The 22,644-nt window shown below is 36.6% G+C and overlaps 1 protein-coding gene across 1 annotated transcript in view; it reads right to left on the reverse strand.

The window, feature by feature from the left end:
• NDC1 (NDC1 transmembrane nucleoporin) overlaps positions 1–22,644 on the reverse strand; it is a 52,623-nt gene that overhangs the window by 16,327 nt on the left and 13,652 nt on the right. The window contains exons 7-16 of the mRNA XM_063104909.1: positions 21,127–21,178; positions 19,207–19,342; positions 18,247–18,339; positions 16,849–16,930; positions 14,713–14,868; positions 11,890–12,135; positions 11,680–11,795; positions 9,052–9,102; positions 7,198–7,261; positions 158–258 (exon numbers count right to left, since the gene is read on the reverse strand). Of these exons, the coding sequence (XP_062960979.1) occupies positions 158–258; positions 7,198–7,261; positions 9,052–9,102; positions 11,680–11,795; positions 11,890–12,135; positions 14,713–14,868; positions 16,849–16,930; positions 18,247–18,339; positions 19,207–19,342; positions 21,127–21,178 (1,097 nt within the window). The remainder of the gene's footprint in view (positions 1–157; positions 259–7,197; positions 7,262–9,051; positions 9,103–11,679; positions 11,796–11,889; positions 12,136–14,712; positions 14,869–16,848; positions 16,931–18,246; positions 18,340–19,206; positions 19,343–21,126; positions 21,179–22,644) is intronic.

Here is a 22,644-nt window from a genome sequence, read left to right on the forward strand (position 1 = left end):
ACTCTCCTTCTTTTAGATTGCAATTTCCTGAGGGTGAGAATGGTATCATTATTTGAACTTCCAACATGTTCTGTTATTCGATAAATATATAAGAAACAAACAAAAACTCAGGGAGGGGGGATGACCTTTACCCTCACCCAACCCACAGATTGCTCACCTCTTGCAGTGTCAACAAAGTATTAAGGATAGCTGGTAATGTAGTCTGGACAACTCCAAATCTATCTTCTGTAAAGGATGCTGCTACTAAGTGAGACAGACCTCCAAGAGAAAAGAAAAGGAGACATTAAAAGTTAATCAAAATTAAGCAAATCCAGGGCCGACCCCGTGGCACACGCGGGAGAGTGCGGCGCTGGGAGTGCAGCAGTGCTCCTGCCGCGGGTTCGGATCCTATTTAAGGATGGCCGGTGCGCTCACTGGCTGAGCACGGTGCGGCTGGTCACAAAAAATGACAAAAAAAAAAAAAAAATTAAGCAAATCTGTTTGCAATACATCTGAGAAAGAATATAATCTGAATATAAAGAAAACTACAAATAGGGGGACTTCTGGTCAAGATGGCGGAGTAGACGATTCCTAGCGTTGCTCTCTCCCACAAATCGACCAATGTACAACTATTAAAAAGCAACAACAGGAGGCCCAAGAGCCGCACTGAAACAGGCAGGAGCTGCATGCCATGGGACCCCCCAACCCAGGCCAGTGCCCACCACCCAGAGAGGCCTGAGAGCCACCAGGCCCACACACCCTGAGTCAGCCACACAGGAACAGGCAGGAGCCACAGGACCTCCAGCCCAGGTCAGCCCCCAATGCTTAGAGAGGCCCAAGAGCTGCAAGGCCCACACGCCCCAAGTCAGCTGCACTGGAACAGGCAGGTGCCGTGGGACCCCCAGCTCAGGCCAGTACCCACTGCCCAGAGAGATCTGAGAGCCGCTGGGCCCACATGCCCAGAGTCAGCCATGCTGGAACAGGCAGGCACCATGGGACCCCCAGCCCAGGCCAGTCCGTACTGCCCAGAATTGGCAGTCCCTTCAGGATCCAGGGTGGAACAAGTGGACTGAGATACCCCCTGCCACAATGACTAAGCACCAAAGGAAAAATACCAGAAATATGAAAAATCAAGAAAGTACATCACCACCAAAGGAAAATAATAACTCTCAAGCTCTAGATCCTATAGAATAGGAAGTCCTTGAAATGACTGACAAGGAATTTCAAGCAACAATTCTAAGGAAACTAAATGAGATACAACAAAACTCAGTTAGACAACACAATGAAATGAGAATATACAGGATCTGAAAGAAGAAATATACGAAGAAATCAATGCCCTCAAAAAGAACGTAGCAGAGCTGGTAGAGCTGAAGGATTCATTCAACGAAATAAAGAAACACAACAGAGAGTCTAACCAGCAGGCTAGAACAAGCAGAAGAGAGAATTTCTGACCTTGAAGACAAGCTGTTTGAATTAACACAGGCGGACCAGAAAAAAAGAAAAAAGAATTTAAAAAATTGAAGAAAATCTGTGAGAGATAACACAACCTTAAGCACTCAAATATCTGAATCATGAGTATTCCAGAAAGGGAGGAACAAGGAAATGGCATTGAAAACATATTCAACAAAATAATGGCAGAAAGCTTCCCAGGTATAGGGAACGTCACATATCTTCAGATTCAGGAGGCCCAAAGATCCCCAAACATATTCAATCCAAAAAGGGTCTCTCCAAGACATGTTACAGTCAGACTGGAAAAACTCAAAGACAAAGAAAGAATTTTAAAAGCTGCAAGAGAGAAGTGGCAAGTCACCTATAAGGGAGCCCCAATCAGACTGAACATCAGATTTTTTCATCAGAAACCCTTAAAGCCTGAAAAGAATGGGATGATATACTCAAAATACCAAAAGCCAAAAATTGCCAGCCAAGAATACTTTACCCAGCAAGGCTATCCTTCCGAAATGGACAAATAGTATATTTCTCAGACAAACAAAAACTGCTGGAGCTCACTACCACACAATCAGTCTTACAAGAAATTCTCAAGGGAGTACTGGGTTTGATACCTGAAAAAAAACCATCACTGCCATGAATACTCAAGAAAGAACAAAACTTACCAGTAAAACAAAAATGCTAACAATAAAGAAAAAAAATAGTTTATCTACCACCTCAAGAAAGCAACAAACACAGAAGACAAACAGAAAATCAGAAAGAAAGGAACAAAAGATACTTAAGACATCTAAACAAAAATCAATAAAATGCTAGGAATAAATCAACACCTTTCAGTAATAACTCTCAGTGTAAAGGGATTAAATTCCCCACTCAAAAGACACAGACTGACAGACTGGATTAAAAAGAGGGACCCAACAATATGCTGCCTTGAAGAGACTCACCTTACCTGTAAAGACACACATAGACTAAGAGTAAAGGGATGGAAAAAAGATATGCCATGCAAATAGAAATGAAAAACGAGCTGGAGTAGCTATTCTTATATCAGATAAAATAGACTTTAAAGCAAAAACCATAAAAAGAGATAAAGAAGACCACTATATAATGGTAAAAGGATCTATCCATCAAGAAGACATAACAATCATAAATACATACACGCCCAATGTCAGAGCAGCCAGATTTATAAAGCAAAAACTATTAGATCTAAATGAGACAGACACTAACACCATAATAGCAAGGGACCTGAACACCCCACTCTCAACATTGGACAGATCATCTAGGCCAAAAATCAGTAGAGAAACACAAGATCTAAACAACACTTTAGACCAATTGGACTTGGCAGATATCTACAGAACATTCCATCCAACAACCTCAGAATATTCATTCTTCTCATCAGCTCATTGAACATTGTCCAGGATAGATCACATGTTAGGTTACAAAGCCAGTCTCAACAAATCTAAAAAAATTGGAATTATTCCATGTATTTTTTCAGATCACAATGGATTAAAATCAGAATAACAAACGAAACTCTGGAAACTATACAAACACATGGAAATTAAACAACATTCTACTTTTTTTTTTAAAGATGACTGGTAAGGTGATCTTAACCCTTGACTTGGTGTTGTCAGCACCACGCTCTCCAAGTAAGCTAACCGGCCGTCCCTATATAGGGATCCGAACCCATGGCCTTGGTGTTATCAGCACCACACTCTCCCAAGTGAGCCACAGGCCAGCTCTAAACAACATTCTGCTTAATGACATATGGGTCCAGGAAGAAATTAAACAGGAAATCAAAAAATTTCTTGAAACTAATGAAAATAATGACACATCATACCAAAATCTGTGGGATACTGCAAAAGCAGTACTATGGGGGAAATTTATTGCATTAAATGCTTACTTTAGAAGAATGGAAAGATGGCAAATAAACAACCTAACCCTTCACCTTAAAGAACTAGAAAAACAAGAACAATCCAAACCCAAAGTTAGTAGACAAAAGAAATAATTAAGATCAGAGCAAAACTAATGAAATAGAAACCCGAAAAAGATACAAAAGATCAATGAAACAAAAAGTTGGTTTTCCAAAAAGATAAATAAAATTGACAAACCTTTAGCAAGGCTAACTAAGAAGAGAGAAGACCCAAATAACAAAAATTAGAAATGAAAAAGGTGATATTACAACTGATACCTCAGAAATAAAAGGAATCATTAAAGACTACTATAAACAACTATATGCCAACATATTTGAAAATCTGGAGGAAATGGACAAATTTTTGGACACATACAAACTACCAAAACTGAGCCAGAAGATATAGAAAATCTAAACAGACCAATAACAATAAAAGAAATTGAAGCTGTTATCAGAAGGCTCCCAACAAAGAAAAGCCTGGGACCAGATGGGTTCACTGCAGAGTTCAACCAAACCTTCACAGAAGAACTGATACCAATTCTCTACAAACTATTCCAAAAGATTGAAACAGAGGCCATTCTCCCAAACTCACTCTATGAGGCAAACATCACCCTGACACCAAAACCAGACAAAGATACACCAAAAATAGAAAACTACAGGCCAATATCCTTGATAAATATAGATGCAAAGTCCTCAATAAAATACTAGCTAACAGAATATAGCAACACATACACAAAATTATACACCATGATCAAGTGGGATTCATTCCAGGGATGCAAGGTTGGTTCAACACATGCAAATCAATAAATGTGATACACCACATCAATAAAAGCAAAGACAAAAACCATATGAGCATTTCTATAGACGCTGAAAACGCATCTGACAAAATTCAACATTCATTCATGATAAAGACTCTCTACAAGTTAGGTATAGATGGAAAGTATCCCAACACAATTAAAGCCATATATGATAAGCCCAATGCCAATATCATCCCGAATGGGGAAATGCTGAAAGCTTTTACCTTAAGAACAAGAACTAGACAAGGATGCCAACTCTCACCACTCCTATTCAACACAGTGTTGGAAGTACTAGCCAGAGCAATCGGAGAAGAGAAGAAAATAAAAGGCATACAGATTGGAAAAGATGAAGTCGAAATGTCCCTGTTTGCAGATGATATGATCCTATATATTGAATAGCCTAAAGCCTCTACAAAAAAACTCTTAGAGTTGATAAATGATTTCATTAAAGTTGCAGGATACAAAATCAACATACAAAAATCAGTAGCATTTCTATACTCCAATAGTGAACATGCAGAAAAAGAAATCAAGAAAGTCTGCCCATTTACAATAGCCACCAAAAAAATAAAATACTTAGGAATAAAGTTAACCAAGGATGTGAAAAATCTCTATGAAGAGAACTACAAACCACTGTTCATAGAAATTAAAGAGGACACAAGATAGAAAGATATCCCATGCTCTTGGATCAAAAGAATTAACATTGTGAAAATGTCCATATTACCCAAAGTGATCTACAGATTCAATGCAATCCCCATCAAAATTCCAATGACATTTTTCTCTGAAATGGAAAAAACTATCCAGACATTTATAAGAAATAACAAAAGACCACTCATGGCCAAAGCAATCCTGAGCAAAAAAAAAAAAAAAAGCTGGAGGCATAACGCTACCTGACTTTAAACTAGATTACAACGCTATAATAACCAAAACAGCATGGTACTGGCATAAAAACAGACACACAGACCAATGGAACAGAATAAAGAACCCAGAAATCAACCCATACACCTACAGCCTTCTGATCTTTGACAAAGGCATCAAGTCTACACACTGGGGAAGAGACTGCCTCTTCAGCAAATGGTGCTGGGAAAACTGGCTATTCATATGTAGGAGAATGAAATAGACCCGTACCTCTCACCATATACCAAAATCAACTCGAAATGGATTAAAGAATTAAATACACATCCTGAAACAATAAAACTCCTTAAAGAAAACATAGGGAAACACTCCAGGAAGTAGGAGTGGGTACAGACTTCATGAATATGACCCCCAAAACACAAATGGGATTATATCAAACTAAAAAGCTTTTGCACAGCAAAAGAAACAATCAAAAGAGTGAAAAGACAACCAACAGAGTGGGAGAAAATATTTGCAAAACATAAATCTGACAAAGGATTAATATCCAGAATATACAAGGAACTCAAACAACTTCCCAGCAAAAAACCAAAAAACCCAATTAAAAAATAGGCAAAGGAGCTGAATAGGCATTTCTCAAAGGAAGATATACAAATGGCCAACAAACACATGAGAAAATGCTCAACATCACTCAGCATTTGGGAAATGCAAATCAAAACCACTTTGAGATACCACCTGACTCCAGTTAGGATGGCTAATATCCAAAAGACTGAGAATGATAAATGGTGGCGAGGTTGTGGAGAAAAAGGAATTCTCATACACTGTTGGGGGGACTATAAAATGGTGCAGCCTTTATGGAAAATGGTATGGAGGTTCCTCAAACAATTACGGATAGATCTACCATATGACCCAGCTATCCCATTGCTGGGAATATACCCAGATGAATGGAAATCATCATGCCGAAGGGATACCTGTACTCCAGTGTTTACTGAAGCACTATTTACAATAGCCAAGAGTTGGAACCAGCCCAAAAGTCCATCATCAGATGAGTGGATAAGGAAACTGTGATATATCTACACAATGAAATTCTACTCTGCTATAAAACAGAATGAAATACTACCATTCGCAACAACATGGATGTACTTAGAAAATTATATTAAGTGAAACAAGTCAGGCACAGAAAGAGAAATACAAGTTCTCACTTATTTGTGGGAGCTAAAAATAAACAAACAGACACACAAACAAATAAAGGGTGCAGGGGGAAGAAGACAAAACAGTCACAATAATTCCTTGAATTTATTAAGACAAGTGAACAGATAGGATGTAGTAGTAGGGAGGAGAGAGAGTGGGAGGGAAAGAGGAACAGGTAAAGGGTCATGAAAATCAACTACAATGCATATTGAGAAGTTAAAATTAAAAAAAAAAAGAAAGAAAACTACAAATATAAGAGAGGGAGGCAATACAATACAAAAATGGCAAAAGATTGCAATAAGCACTGAAAAGGTACTCAAACCACATTAGTCACAAATAAAATGACAAAGTCTCTTCTACATTCTATTAAGAAAAAAGTTCTTAAATAATATTGTATTAGGCACTGATAAGTGCTAAGAAGAAAAACAAAACATGGTAGGGAAGTAGAGTGACAACTGAGAAGAGGACACTTTGCATAGATGGTCAGGAAAGGCCTGAGTATCATTTAAGCATTGAGAAAGCAGTATCTATAAGATAAAAAGAAACAGTTCTTTAACTAAGTTTTCATATTTAACATAAATTAAAAACAATCTATTCACTGAATTTTTTTTTTTTTTTTAAGTAGGGAAAGATATGGAAGACTCCCAGGCTCAATTTCTCTGCTTACATATAAGAAAAAAATATGTCCAAATCAAAATACACCTGGGCCGAGCCCGTGGCGCACTTGGTAGAGTGCTGCGCTGGGAGCGCGGCGACGCTCCCGCCGCGGGTTCGGATCCTATATAGGACTGACCGGTGCACTCACTGGCTGAGTGCCGGTCACGAAAAAATGACAAAAAAAAAAAAAAAAACAAACCAAATCAAAATACACCTAAATATCTAAGAAAAAATGATCTATATAAAACAAAGATAGAAAAACCTATCTGAAAATTCAAAGAGTGGATCAAAATTGAGAACGGACCTTTCACAGATTATACTTCAATATTTAACTGATAATTAAAATCACAGTTACAGTTCACAGATATTGCTTACCTTCTAGTGCCCAAATATGCATTTGGGCATCTGAAAAAATAGCCTGAATGGAGGCCTCTGGGTGCTACAAATAAAACAAAAACATTTAAGTAAGTGCCCCTGGGCAAAAACTCTATTATTTCATTTAATCAGCTATGTAGACTATAACAAAAGAGTCACAGCTGCCTCTCAAGAATTCAAATCTGAAATAAATTCTTAAGTTTAACTTGATAATTCTTCACTTAACAACAATAAAGCATTCTGCCATCGACTTATTGTGTGTGTGTGACCCTTGCCAAGTCTCTAAATCTCTATGTTTCTCAGTTTCTCTTCTAAAATGAGTTACATGCTCAGCCCACCTCAGAGGATTAGTACAGGTCACTTAAGAGAATGGCTACAAAAGCTCTTTTTAAAACAAAAGACCTGTCTAAATACATATTACCTCTCTTAAATCGTCTACCCTCAACCCCACTCCAAAAAAAACCCACTCAACATTCTTTAATATAAAACAGTGGAGCAACAATTGGCCCATTTAAACAAATCCTGGCTTTGGTTATACACCTAATGAAGCCTATTAAATACAACATAGTAAGCCTATTAAGTCACATTTCTCAAATCAAATAGCAGTGTCTACAACTCCTTATCATACAATAGATCCACTTGCAAAATCTGAATCAAAAGTAGCCGTTCAGGTCCAAGGAAAAAGGAGATCTTGGTCAGCATCTGCTCTGCCACTTATTGGCTATGTGTGTGCCCTTAGGCTAGCTACTTGACCTCTGAGCCTCAGGTTTCCTTATCAGTAAAATGAGGACAAAAAGACCTCTCACAGGAATGCTACTAGAATTAAACGAGGGAACTTAAGTGAAAAGAACATGGCACACATAAGACACTCAAGGTGAGTTCTCTTCCCTTCCTTCTGAAACCAAGCACTAAAGTAAAACTTCAGACAACCCCTCTTCCTCTCGGTGGAAGACAAGACACCTTTCTCTAACAGAGAAGGCAGATTATTTTTTGGTAAAGGTAATTGCTAGTTGGGGGTATCTTCCTTTCCACTGTAGTGAAAAAGCAGTTTTAAGAAGCTGAAATGAGTCTGTTACGTATATGTATCAGGGCTGTTCAGATTTCCTTCCCCACAAGAGTATGACTTCCAAAGAATAAAAATGAATAACAGATGCCAATGCAAAGTGTCACTTGAAGGCATTAATTGAGTGCAACATTAGCTAATACTGCAATATGTGCAGAAAAAGAGAAGATACATTTAAGAAACTAGAAACAAAAATTCTTTCCCCTACATTGGGGAAAGGTTTTGCTCATCAAAAGATTAATCAAAACACAACAGCTGTAGCCAGTGAAATCAGGAATGAATCTTTAGCTTCTGCAAATGAGATTTACTCTCCTTGGCAGCTGGAACAGCTGATAGACAAGTTGGAAAGTAATTTCATTTGCGGTCTGAATTACAATTTTTTATACATCACAAACTTAACATATGCAATCTAACTTAGTCATCTCTTTTTTGAATACTAAATTGGCCACAAAGATGTTAGCAAGACAATGAGCAATAAAGCATCAGATGGCTATGGATGTGCTCACTTGGCTAAGATCTAGGCAGCCGGAAGGAGTCAATGTTGCATATTAGCATAAAGCTGCCAAGAGTCTCAGGAGGCCTCCTACAGAGCTTCAGGAAGCCCCTTGAGGTGAAATGTGTGTCTAGGGCAACTATTGCTAAAATGGAGGTTCAACGAAGCTCTATGCAAAGCTGCCTGGAGTGCTAGTATTGAGCTATAAAATATTTACAAGTCAGATCCTATCTGGTACTTCATTTCATATTTCATTTCTTCTCCCCCAATCACCAATGCTATAACTACATATTCTTACCTTACTGAAAAAATACATGATCAGCACCCGTTTTGACAAAAAATTCTTAATCTGAGTTGGAAAAAAGGAAGAACGAACACATTTACATTTTTAATTTTACTCAAATATAATATTACACATTTCCAAGATCTTCCTGACACTAACTTGAAGGAAAAAATAAAACACCTCACATCTTGCAGAGAAAAAAGTAATATTTACAATTAACCACCTGAGTAAATATGTTTGTAAAATAAACTGGATAACAAGATGGGCCATCTACCCTAAATTGTATTCCCATGGACACAAGTTTAATCCCCAAATTAGAGCCCTGCCATAATAAAAGGATTCTAAGTGGTTCTGGTGATGTTTTCTAAGACCATATTCTTTTTGAATTCTCTACAATTACCCTGACCTTTAACCTCTTAATACCAAAAATGCATGTTTCCCTTACAGAAAAAAAAAAAAACAAACAAACATGAAGTGGTTTTCTACTAGTTGACATTGACAAAGGAAAAAATGTTCTTAGTGTCAAGCTGAAAGCTAACCCAACTGAGTTGAAAGTGAATTTGCTCCTACCATACTCTCACCCAAAAGCTACATGACTAATCAGAGGAATGCTACAGGGAGCATGTTTCTAATTGCTACACAAAAAGTTACTTGGCAGTACTTATGGCATATAGAGCTATATGCGACCCTGAAGTTTATAAATGCCTTTAACTCTTCTCTCTATACTAATCGTTCATTCCATCAGCATACATTATGACTTTTCCCCATATTAAAAAATAAAACCCTTCCCTGAGCCCTCAACTCCCTCCAGCTAAAGTGCCCCATTTCTCTGCTCCACTTACAACAAAATTCCTTGAAAGATGTTTTTTGTTTGTTTGTTTTACGGTCTCCAAAATTCCTCTCCCAATCTCTCCTAAACCCACACCTATCATACTTTCGTCCCCACTACTCTACCCAAGAGCTCATGTCAAGGACTTGGTGACTTCCACAGTACTAGCTCAACAGTTAATTCTTAGTTTTTATCTCACGCTATCTATCAGCAGCATCTGATACTCCCTCTTTCTTCTCCTTGAAACACTTTCTTTTCTTGGTTCTCTACTTAGCTCAATGGCTACTCCTCAGTCTCCTTTGCTATTTCTCCTTATCTCTCAGAGCTTTAGTCATTGGAGGGTCCCAGTTCTTGTATCACTCTGTATCTGTACTCAAGAATTTGCATTGAGTCTCATGGCTTTAGATACTGCCTGCACGCTGATGACTGCCAAGTTTACATTTCTAAGCCAGAACTTGCCCCTACACTCCAGGTACACGTCTAATTTCCTACTCAGTATTTTCACTTGGTTGTCAAATAGGTATCTCAAAATTGGCATGTCCAAAATCAAACTCCTGATTTCCATACCTCACCTTTATCAAATCTCCTCCTCCAGAATCATCAGTAAATTGCAACTCAATAAACTGAAACTATATTATTCTAGATCCTCAGGCCAAAACCCTTAGTCAACAATGACTGTGATACACCACAACCAAACCATAAGCAAATCCTATTACATCTACTTTAAAATACATATCCAGTCTTTGATCATATTTTACAACCCCCACCACACTACTCTAGTCATAGCTACTACCATCTGCCAGTAGATTACTGTTAGAGCCTTAACACTCTGCTTCCATGCCTGCCCACCAAGAGTTTGGTCTCAACAGAGCCATTAGAGCAGCACTTTCAAAATTTAAGTTAAATTTTATCATTCTTGTGGGCAAAATCATACAGATGTCTATCTAACTCAGAGAAAAAGCCAGCCTTTACAATGGCTAACGGGCCCAGTGAGCCCTGAGTGTCTGCTACCTCTCTGACTTTATCACCCACCTACCACTCTCCCCTCACTCACTCTGCTCCAGCCACACTGGTGTCCACAGTGTTCCTCACAGAAGTCAGGCACACTCCCATCAAAGGGTTTTTGCATTTTGCTGCTCCCTTCCCTCCCTTCATGTCTCTGATCAAGTATCACCTTATCAATAAGTCTTCCCCTGATCACTCCACATAAAATAGTATTCTCTCCCCCAGGTACTCTGACTCCCTTACCTGATCTATTTTTCTGTATAATACTTTAGACATATCAAATTTCTCCCCTTTTAAGCGTATTTTTCTTATCTTGAACATGACCTATCAGGACGCATATTACAGTCAATAGCATGTCATAATTTAAGACAACTTTTTTTTTCTTAAAAGTACATAAGTCTTACAATTAATGGCATTTTATATTCCAAAGAGATAAAGTATAATACATTTGCTTGCTCATCTGTTTCCCTTCACTAGAATGTAAACATTATATGGGAAAGGACTTTGTTTTGTTTACTATTTTCCCAGTGCCTAAAACTGCACCCTGCATATATTAAGAACTCAAATGTTTCTTAAATGAAAGAAGTCACAGATTAAAGGTATTTTATGAAGTTGAACCATATAAAATTGCAGTTTATAGAGCTCAAAACCAGTCAAATATTGGCAGTCTCATATGGGTCTGCTTAATACATGAAACATCCAAAAAAAAAAAAAACCTAACTCTATTTATTCCTGATGACTTACATGTGAGATCTTTAATGCTTTCAATGTTACATGCAAATATGAATCCTATAACCATACCATCCTACCTGTTCACGTTTATTCTGAATCCATGAATAAATCACACTGGGCTGTCTCACTGTCTTACCATCAACACTAATAGAGGTAGATGGAGAAGGATTAGAAAACTCAGTCATTTGCTGATCTATAAAAAAAAAAAAAAAGGTAAGAACTTAGGCTGTCTGATCCTCTGCAACTATGACATTTCAATTTTTAGAAAATATATAAATAGTTCTCACCACAAGCAAAAGTCCATAATCTTGGCCCTCTTCTTACTAGCTGAGGACTTTGCAGTGAGCCATAGCAGGGATTTACATCAAAAATTCCAGCCATCCGATTCACTAGACTAGAGCCAAATGGAGTACCAGGGGGACTTGCAACATCAGGTGTAGAGAATTTTGAAGAAAGCAGTGATGTTTTAACTAATGGTGGCACTGAAGGCCGAGGCATCTGGCTAGATTTTGGTGTCTGAAAAGTAGTTTCTTCTGCAAAAGAACAGACCCAGTGCTGAAGAGGCAACATGACCCAAGCAGGCTATCACGGACGTTCTCAAATGCTATACAACTCAATTTTTTTGTTTAACACATTTACCCAAGGTTCAGTAGATTGTTTTCATTTAGGTTTACATTCTCAAGATCCATATTTTACTACTGCAATTCAATGATCACTCAAGGAGCTTCATACATTTTTCTCAGTCAGACTAGTGTAGCCTCTCGTTTTTCCCCCTCCACAGTTATCTTCATCTTCACAGTCAGCTTCTCTAACTCTAAGCTGTTTTGAATGAACTCATTAAGTTCACATTTTATTTTTAAATGGCAATAACTTTAATTATTGCATTAGAATCTGTCTAATTTTGATGCATGTTCCTATTGTAACTATTACTTGGCTAAACACACCAAATCTACATTGTGAAAATGTACAGGAAAAAAGTGCTAACCTTATCCCATTTTCCCCAAAGTTCTTTAAGTTACTAAAAGTCACATCAAAGACTAATTTGCCCAGGATATCTATAAATCTGACCCTACATATCTGACCTGTAAACGGCTTCTTTACAAATTATTTTATAACTCCACCAATTTAGTTAGAGTCTATTGTACCAAAAAAAGGAATTTTCCTGCCACTCCAGCACAAAGCACAAAGACAAATAAACTGCAATAGGAGTCTATCTTCTAAAGATACTGTAAGAAATAAAACACTCAAAGTACCAAATTTTTATTAAATGAAGTTTAAAGGGTTAGTGGAAATTAGAAATCTTTGAGGAATCAATTTAAAAATTAAGACTGGAATTTTTAAGAGTATTACAATTATTCCTCAAAATTGGAGGTAAAACTGTCGCTGAGTGATAGAATATGACAATTTAAAATATGAAATCTCCATGTCTGGCCAGACCCATGATCCACCCAACCGAGGATTACAATGATCTTTCTAAAATGCTAACTTGATATAACTAGCCTATTCGAAATTCTCCGGGCCGAGCCCATGGCGCACTCAGTAGAGTGCTGCGCTGGGAACGCGGCGACGCTCCCACCGCGGGTTCGGATCCTATATAGGAATGACCGGTGCACTCACTGCCGGTCACGAAAAAACGACAAAAAAAAAAAAAAAAAAAAAAAGAAAGAAATTCTCCAAAGTTTCCATGTCCCTATGAAATAAAATGTACACGTTTCTTTGTAGCATACAAGGCCTCCTTTCATTATCAAACATTGTCTTTCCCATTCAAACTCCTTTCTGACAGATTTCCTTTCAGCAATAATATTATTTTGTCATTATTTGTGTGCCTTCCACTGAAAGGTCAGTTCCAAATGTGTTTTTTTCATGTGTGATTTTCTGGCGTCAAGCACACTGCTTGGTACATAGTAGGCATTCAATAAATATTTGTTGAATAAATAAATGCTTATCTGAAAGTTGATAACATCCGAAACACTCCAGAAATCTTTTAAAATCTGACATTCATAAACTTATTTAAATCATTTTTCATTTGTAATCTATTTGTTTTGGGGCCATGACCAGTCCCTTCAGAGTAATGACTTCAAAATTACAAACAAGTTTACTTTGGTCTATACGGTAATTTTTAAATATTAAGATTAGTTGCCAACATTTAAAAAGTAGAAGATTTCACCTAAAATTTTTTTAGATTTCAGGCTTCTCTTTAAAAAAAAAAAAACATACAAACTAGAAGTTCAGATACTGGGTCCAAATTCCTACATGGTTGGTTAGAGCATGGTGCTGATAATACCAAGGTCAAGGATTCAGATCCCCTTATCAGTCAGCTGCAAAAAAGAAAAAAACAAAAACAAAACCCCAAATTCTCACTCGGGAACAAAAAGCTACCCCATCGGTCCTTCATAGGAAGCCTGTGCTCTCAGGTAGACCACTGTCCTCATCCAGCCAGTTTTACCCACACTCATTAAATGCCTGGCTCCAAAAGGTATCTGAACATTAAGTCCTTTCATCAGACTTACATTCACCTATCTTCTTTCTACTTAAGGGATTTGGTGAATGGCAGAGGTTCCTCCACCTGCACTTCTCCCTTTCAGCTTACAGCTTTCAAAAGGAAAGGGGTATTAACATTATATTGGGCTATCTTGAAACAGTGAGGGTGATGCCCCACTCCCAAATCACTCAGTCATTTCAGTTGCTCTTCTCTGGACCAGCAACTTTTTGTCTGGGATACTGCAACCAGAACATCATCCAGTATTACCTGTAAGGAATCCCCTGGCTTTGGTAAGCCAAGCTTTCTGGTAAGCTGAAGTCTTCCATTTGATGACCAACATTTTGTCAGCCTTTTACTACCACCACCACCACAATGAATTTTTTTTACTTCAAAGATGAAAAATTGTATGTATTAATGGTATAAATTGTGATGTTTGGACTTAATTTTTTCAATCTACAATGATACCCAGATCTTTTTCTTGGTTCAGTACAATATCCCATATGTTGAACAATTTTCCCTAAAAATGTACACCTCATATTCACATAAGTATCCTCAGATTAACTACTGTCATCTTTCTTAGGAAATAAAATGTAAATGCTTTCCCCTCCTTAATAGTACTAGGAGTTACCTGGAGAATTCAATTTCCTAGGTTCCACTGGGTATGATGAAGACACTCTCCCATTTGTAGCAGCAGCTTCTTGGTAGAGAACCAGTTTCTGAGTCATATCATTTAAAAGATTCAAACACTCCCTAGAAATGGCTGTCCAATTGTGAGGATGTCCACCTACAAGGTCCAAACACCAGCTTTAAAATGTAGATAATCTTATAATCTCCACTCAAAGAAGGGAAAAAAAATCAATAATAAATGCTACATTATACTTTGTTTTCAGGCCCACTTTTTTAAGTTAAGCTACTATTTATATTATGCAATCTAATATACAGCAGGCATTCAATAAATATTTGGAAGAATTTTCCTAAAAGTGTCAAGCAAAAACTTGCTATTTTACAATAAAAAACCCCTCCAATTGATCGCTAAAATAAAGCCAAACACTAAGTCATGGTTTGAGTATGAGAGAGCAGGGTTACTTCACTAACGGTATTGAACAGACTGCTGAGACTATAAACAAAGAATTAAGACAATGAACACTACGATGTCCGATGAGATGCAGCCCATGGTCCCCAATGACCTCTAAACTGTTGTGTCTGACACACTGTGCTTTCTTGCATTTTCATTCATAAAATAGCCACTATTTGCTATTACATCTGTAGGAATGACTTGTTATTTGATAATAATCATACCTTATACTTGCAGAGTTTACCTATCTGCTATCTAATTATTAAACTTAAATTACTATGATCCCCATTCCTTTAAAAATTCCCTTACTTCTTATTATCTTTTGATTTTCTAAGACCTTTGTCTCATAGAGTTATCATGTAAAAATTAAGCATGCTTCGTTAATGTGTTGAGAACAGAAGTCCAACAAAATCTGGTTTCTCCCTCCTGTGTACCAAGTGATCATTCTGTCTCCACTCAGATCTCTGCTTAACATTTCTCCCATTTACAAGTCAAGAGGAATACCACTTAACCTGCAGACAAACACACATGAAAATACTCTATCAGTAGGCCTAAGAATGTTTTGTATTGCTGTAACTCGGGATCACTAGGAAATGTGTTAACAGTCCAGTTAAATTTTAATAATATGTCTAGAATGCAGGTTCTCTGTCAGAGCACATGCCACCACGTTACAGTTTACATGACTCTCTGGCAAAAATATTTCACGTAAAAGAATTCCTAAGTTAACCCAAGACTGACAGAAAAGTATTGGTATAGTTACTTTTCCATAGTATCAACTCTGGATTTCTCATGCTGCTAAAAGGCGAGGGGTTCCAATCAATATATTTCTGTATAACTGAATTTCATTTCCATATAACATTTAACTATAGAAGGTTTATTTTACAATTTGGGACTTGGCAAGTTTGGCAAAATAATGAAGAGCTGATTAGAAAGAAGATGAAAAGCTACCCAGATTCTCTTGTTCCCCACATTTTTCCTCTAGGAACAAGGCAGAGCACTGGCAAAATCACAGTCTTGAACAGCTTGGTAAGTAACAGTGGAGAAGTGTTTCTGAGTTGCCATAGGCATCCTTGGGTCACCATCTAAACTAGTTCCTTCTGACTTTTTTTTTTTAAAGGAAGGCAGAGTAGCGTAGCAGGAGAAGGGAGCTCTGTACTTAGAGTCAAATGACAGAATTATTTCAATTCTGACATTAACTTTATTTAAGCCACTTACTCTCTCTGAGATTTAGACCGCCCAGCTAGGGATCAGACCATCTGATTTTTAAGACCCCCTGTAAAACTTCAAGGATGCTTAAGCTGTGCAAAATTCTCCTTTAAAACTGTCGATCTACTGCACCGTTCCTTCAGGTTAAGAGAATGAAGAAACTAAACGAAAAAAATCTTTAAAATATTTTCCTGGCAACAAATTCTACCCATAGCAATGCAAACTCTTAAGTTGTATAAAATTTAAGTCAGGGCTGGCCAGTTAGCTCAGCTGGTTAGAATGCAGACTTGTAAAACCTAGGTCAAGGATTTGGATTCCCACACTGGCCACCCAGCAAAAAAAAAAAAGAAATTAATCAATACTTCATTTAATGGACTAACTAATGTGTGATATTTTATTAAATAAACCTCTGTCACCAAAAACTTTAAGGGGAGCACATTCTGCACATACATGCTTCATCAGGTCTATTACTTCTAGCAATACCTGGTTGGCTAAGGCTAAAAACTTCTTGTCTTCGTGAAGGAGAATATTGAGAAAGCAACATCAGGTCTTGCAAGGCTAAGTACTAAAAAGAAAAAAAAAAACTCATTATTTAATGATTTTACCCTCCACACAATATCTTATTTATGAATTGGGCCCATCATCATATATCCAAGGGGAAATTAGTTGGACGTTTTCATGAAAGAAATAATATTTCAGAACCATAACCTTCCTTTCTAGACTTCCAGAACTTTCCTGCCTCTACCCTCCCTATCCACTGTAGGCTCCATCTATAAGGAACTACAGAACCTCTCTGTTCTTTCATTCCTCTGTGGTGGGAAACTTAAAACATCACTTCCTCCTGGAATGTTCCCTGGCCTCCCTCGCACAAACATACATTCGCATGGCTCTTAACTGTGGCATGTAAAATAATGTATTATAACTGCCTGTTCATTTGTTTTCTCTAGTTCTACCCACCAAACTGTGAGGCCCACAACAACAGGGACAACATCTTGCTTGCTACCAGATCCAAAGAGGAGACACAACATCTGTTGTTCTTTTTCACTGAAAATCTTCATTTTTTTCCCCCTGGCATACCTCTTTACTCATTCTTCAAGAAACCATCCCTTCTGTAAAGCTTTCCTGTATTGATCCCAAGCAGAATAAGTGGTCCTACTGCACTTGCCATAGTAAATGTTAATTATTTCATGTGTCTGCCTTTTCCATTAAGCTGTGCTATATCTTTTTCATCATTCTACCCCAAACAACTAGCATTAACTGACACCTTCCCACTAAATAAGGATTTGGTAAACAACCAAATGAGTAACTGATATTTTTAAGTTTATATAACATATTAGTCATAATTGATATTTAAAGGTAATTAGGACCTCAGTGGTTCATTTTCTTGTTTATAACTTCTCTAGAGTGTGATCAAAACTCTGGGTTCTACTTTCTTTCAATTCATTGTAAAGTAGCATAACCTTTTAACCTGATAAAACATATTATAGATCCATTTCAAATTTTCAAATTGTGATTTGAATCAAAACAATTTATACTCAATTAGCTTGATTTATAAACTTATTACAGCCTCTTTAAACTCTTTTGATGCTAATGCCCATAGTTGGATATGCATTATGCTGAGAAATATTTTTGTATCTTTTCTGAGCATAGAGTTAGCTAGCTTATATGCATACACTGCACTACACGCTAGCACTTCAGTCAATTGGAATGAAAACTAAAAAAAATAAACAGCATTAGCAAATAGGTGATTTTTATAATAGTACTAGAATATTCTAGGCCCTCAAAAATATATCTAAATAAATATGCTAAATATTAAGTTCATTCTGTAAGGTAAGTTAGAGAAGGCTGTATAAAGATACAAAAAATGCACAGTTCTGGTACCTTTATGATGAGAGGAGGATTGCTGTTTAAAACTTTTGGGAGGCATTCATCTGATTCTTCTGCAAATGGTGGTTGAACAGGGAACACATGAGCCTATCAAATATAATCAAATATAAAGACTATGACAATGATTATTTTCATGACTTTATTATATACAGTAAGTAAGCCCTAAATGAAATTACCATAAAAGGAGACAATACAACCAAATTAAGATCTTTAGTGCTCCTTGCAAAAACAGGTTACATTAAAGTAATATAAACCCAAACACACCATTTAAAAAAATGTTACTGTCCCAATTTTAAGATACCGGCTTCCAATAATAGAAACAAGTTTCAGAAACTAGGATTCTTTCAAACTACTGAAGAAAAAAACCTACAGAGATACTAAAATGAAACAAACACACATTTTCTAATACAAACACTTGGATGATAAAAGCAATGTAATTCTTATTCACTTAAGATTTTTTGTGGAAATTACCCAGAAGATCGTCTCAATTTTCAAAATAATTTCTTCAATATAAATTTTAAAATTTTTCTTCAAAAACAAACATTTTATTGCCATATATTTAAATATTTTTATAGTATCTATGTCAGTAGCATGTAAAGTTAATTTAAAATTCAGGACCACTTAGTAGGTACTCAACAGAGAAGTGGAAGCCTCCGGAAAAGAACTAGACTGTAAATAAAACATAGTAAGTACCATTGGTAGTCCATTCAGTTTAATTTCCAAAAATTAAGTAACACCAACACTGTTCCTCAGAAAAAAAAAACCAAAGTAAAACAAACAAGCAAAAAAAACCAAAGCAAATGATGGTTATAAATAATATGCCCCTAGTAAAGTCTCAGAAGAAAGATCAAAAACCAACTTATTGAAATGTTTTTGGACCCTGATCAGTGCTCTACTAAAAATCAATTTGTGCATTCTAAAACACATAATATTAACAAAAAACTCAATACTAACCTCTGTGGCATAGATTTTGAAGAGTATCCATGAGATGTACCAACTCATCAGTAGAAAGACACCACATAGCCAGACATGGTAGAGTAATGAGAGACTCAAAAGGCCACTCACAGTATCAAGAGGCCTCTGAAATTGCCTATGAAAGCAGAAATTACTATTTAATCCTATGGGAAAAATATAACCTACGCATTTAACAGACTCGAAGAAACAAATAAATACTATTTCTAAATAATAATGCTGACAGACTCCGCTCCTTCTGTACCCTTATAGGGTTCTTTCCCTAACACCTCCTAACAAGGTACACAGGGAGCCATAAAGGAAGCATCGACCTAAATTGGCACTACAGTTTCTTGTGTTCCAAGTCTTCACTGACATTTACTATGGACGAAGAATGAACCCAGCCCATAAGCCTAACTACTAGAAGCTGGGTGAAAGTTTATCATTGTTGCTTTGTAGTTTAATGCTTTGTAGTTTAATACTCTATAAACAGTTTTACAGTGGTTAAAAACACATGCAACTGAAATAATGATTTTTACTTTTAAAACAATTTAAGAAACTCTGTTAGAATGCTGAATAAAGCTAATGCTACCGTCTTACCAAAACCTTGAATAGATCGATTATCTAAGTCATAATCCTAAAATCACACAACTAGCAATTGTGAAAACCAGGATTTGAACCTCTGACTCTGCCATTTATAAGTGTTATGATTAGGTAAAATCACTCAACCTATCCCACCCTCAGTTTCTTAACCAATATAATATTGGCATAATCTCTTCATTCTTCCTTTTAGGGCTATTACAAGATTTAAAACAGCTTACATTAGGAGTACCCAGCACGGTGCTTGACATCAACTGGGGGATCAATGTATAATGAAATTATTTTTAACTTTTAATATTTAACTGAGGGCCTGACATACATGAAGGACAGAATATCAGGCACTCAGCCATACAGACAAAACATTTTTTGACTAAAAGGAGGAAAAAAGTATCATGTTAAATTTCTATCAAATATTTTTTCTCTTTCCATCTGACCCAGTTTAAAATCTGGGCTAACATAATAAATGACCCACACATTTGGTTTCATACCTAGCAATTAAGCACAAGACAAAACTAAATTTTACCTAGGAACTTTTAAAACTAAGGAATTGAAATCTACATCATAGAAATCACAATACCTCTTAAATATCCACATATGCCAATATTCCCACTCCCCAAAACTGATATTAGTGAATTCCATATGTGATACATAAAAGTCTCACAGTGGAATAACCAATAATTAAAAGAACACTGAGAGAAACTGACATTTATCCAGCAAATATTGATCAAACCTGCAAAATATGTGGGGGATAACTAGAACAATACATCCCATGGCTGCCACTCAGTTGACACTGTGTCCTTCAACTGGTTACTTGACCTTTCTCAATTTTGGTTTTCTCATAGGCAAAATGAGAATAATGCCACAGCATGGTTAAAGCATGGCGCTGATAACCAACACCAAGGTCCAGGGTTCGAGCCCTGTACTGACCAAACATCAGAAAAAAAAGAAAGCCACAGCATTGGTGTGTACCACAAGATACCACAGAATGAATGTTGAGGGAAAACAAGAGAGGCATGGTTCATGCAACTCAAGAAGTATACTTTTGTATAGTATAAAAGCTGTATCTAACAAAAAAAGAATGAATTATTGTTTACTTTTGGGAAGAGGAACTAGGTGACTGGAGACAGGGGCAGAAGGTGTCTTCTTCACTGCATACACTTTATATACCTTTGGAACTTTAAACTATGTAACCTATGTGTACAATGAATAAATGAGTACAATTTTCAAAAAAATGTTTAAAGGCTAAATCTAAACATGTGGAAAGTAACAAACATCTAAGGGATGGAAACAGAGTTAAAATTAGACTTTTTATATATCACTTACTCATCTATGTGAAGATCCATAGCAGTGCTAATCCAAGCTTTGGGAATATGGCCTGAGGGGAAAAAATACCAAGCTATGAACACAAAAAGTTAATAAAGTAAATCTCAATCATGCTTTAGAATATGAGGTCGTAGAGCACAGCCTTGTAACACCAATGTCAAGAGTTTGGTTCCCCACTAAGAAAAAAAAAACAGAGCTATAGGACATGAGGTCAATGATATGGCCAAGTAAACACCAAGACCTCAGTAAAAATGCTAGAATGTTTGAGTAGGAATGAGTAGGAAAAGAAAATAATTTCTAAATATAGTCCTTGCTTTGCACGGTCCTGATATATACCTATTTCAGTTACCATGGTTTAGTTAAAAAACACCAGTCCCCCAAGAACACAATTCAAATTTCAGTTACCATGGTATATTAACCAAAAAAATAATAATAACTGCAAGCAACTGCATATAGCAAGCACTTCTAGCTTTTTAGTACACAAATCAATATGCAGATAACAGACGCACCATGATCTGTGACCAATCCTGTTACTTCTCTCAAAGTCTGTTGGTGACTGGTCACTTGCATCTGCTACTCAGTTCAGGCACAAAGAGCAAAGCACATAGCTGTGTTGTCTCCTTGTCTCCCATGATAAATCTACATGACATTTTACAAAAATGAATAGCTGAAAGAAGAAACTGGCCAAAAATGTTCAAAGTGCAGCAAAGAAATGAAAAGTGATACTGCTGGAAATGAAATTTGAATACAATATAAATGGAGTTATAGAAAAAAAGAGCTGACGATGGGAATGTTGACACAGCCACTACGTCAGCCAAAGGCACATCTCTAGGGGAAGAGCCAGGCTGATTATAGTAATGAAGTATTAACATCAGAATGACAAGAGCTATATAGAAAAATGGATTATATAAACTACAAGTGAAAAAGTAAACAACAGGATGGCTTATACACAGTGAGGACAGTTCGGTAAAATTATATCCATGGAAAAAAGTAGGATCAGAAAAAGTCTAAAAACAGTACTTTTGAATGTTGGATTTTGTTTATATTATTAAGTGTTGCAGATGAGATTCATGTTATACCTGTACTGCTCATTATACTAAATAAACTACATTTTTGTGCTTAAAATTCATGTTAATAAATTCTACAAGGTTCTCCTACCAACAAGATATTTCTATTGAATTAGTATCAAGTCATGAACTTATAAAAAGGCGTATGTTATTTTTAGATAAGAGTAATGACCAAATGATGCACAATATTTTCTTTTTTTAAAAGAATACATTTTTCAATGTGGTTTAAAAACAAAACAAAAAATTTACCATCTTAATCACTTTTAATTGTACAGCAGTGTTAACTATATGCACATTGTTGCGCGACAGATCTTTAGAACTTTTTCATCTTGCATTACTGAAAATGTATACCCACAGAAAAACTCATCCCCTTTTCCCCATCTCCCAAGCCCCTAGCAACCACCATTCTACTTTCTGTTTCTAAGAATTTAACTACTTTAGATACCACATA

The sequence above is a fragment of the Cynocephalus volans genome, chromosome 8, assembly GCF_027409185.1.
Source record: "Cynocephalus volans isolate mCynVol1 chromosome 8, mCynVol1.pri, whole genome shotgun sequence".
NCBI lineage: Eukaryota > Metazoa > Chordata > Mammalia > Dermoptera > Cynocephalidae > Cynocephalus > Cynocephalus volans.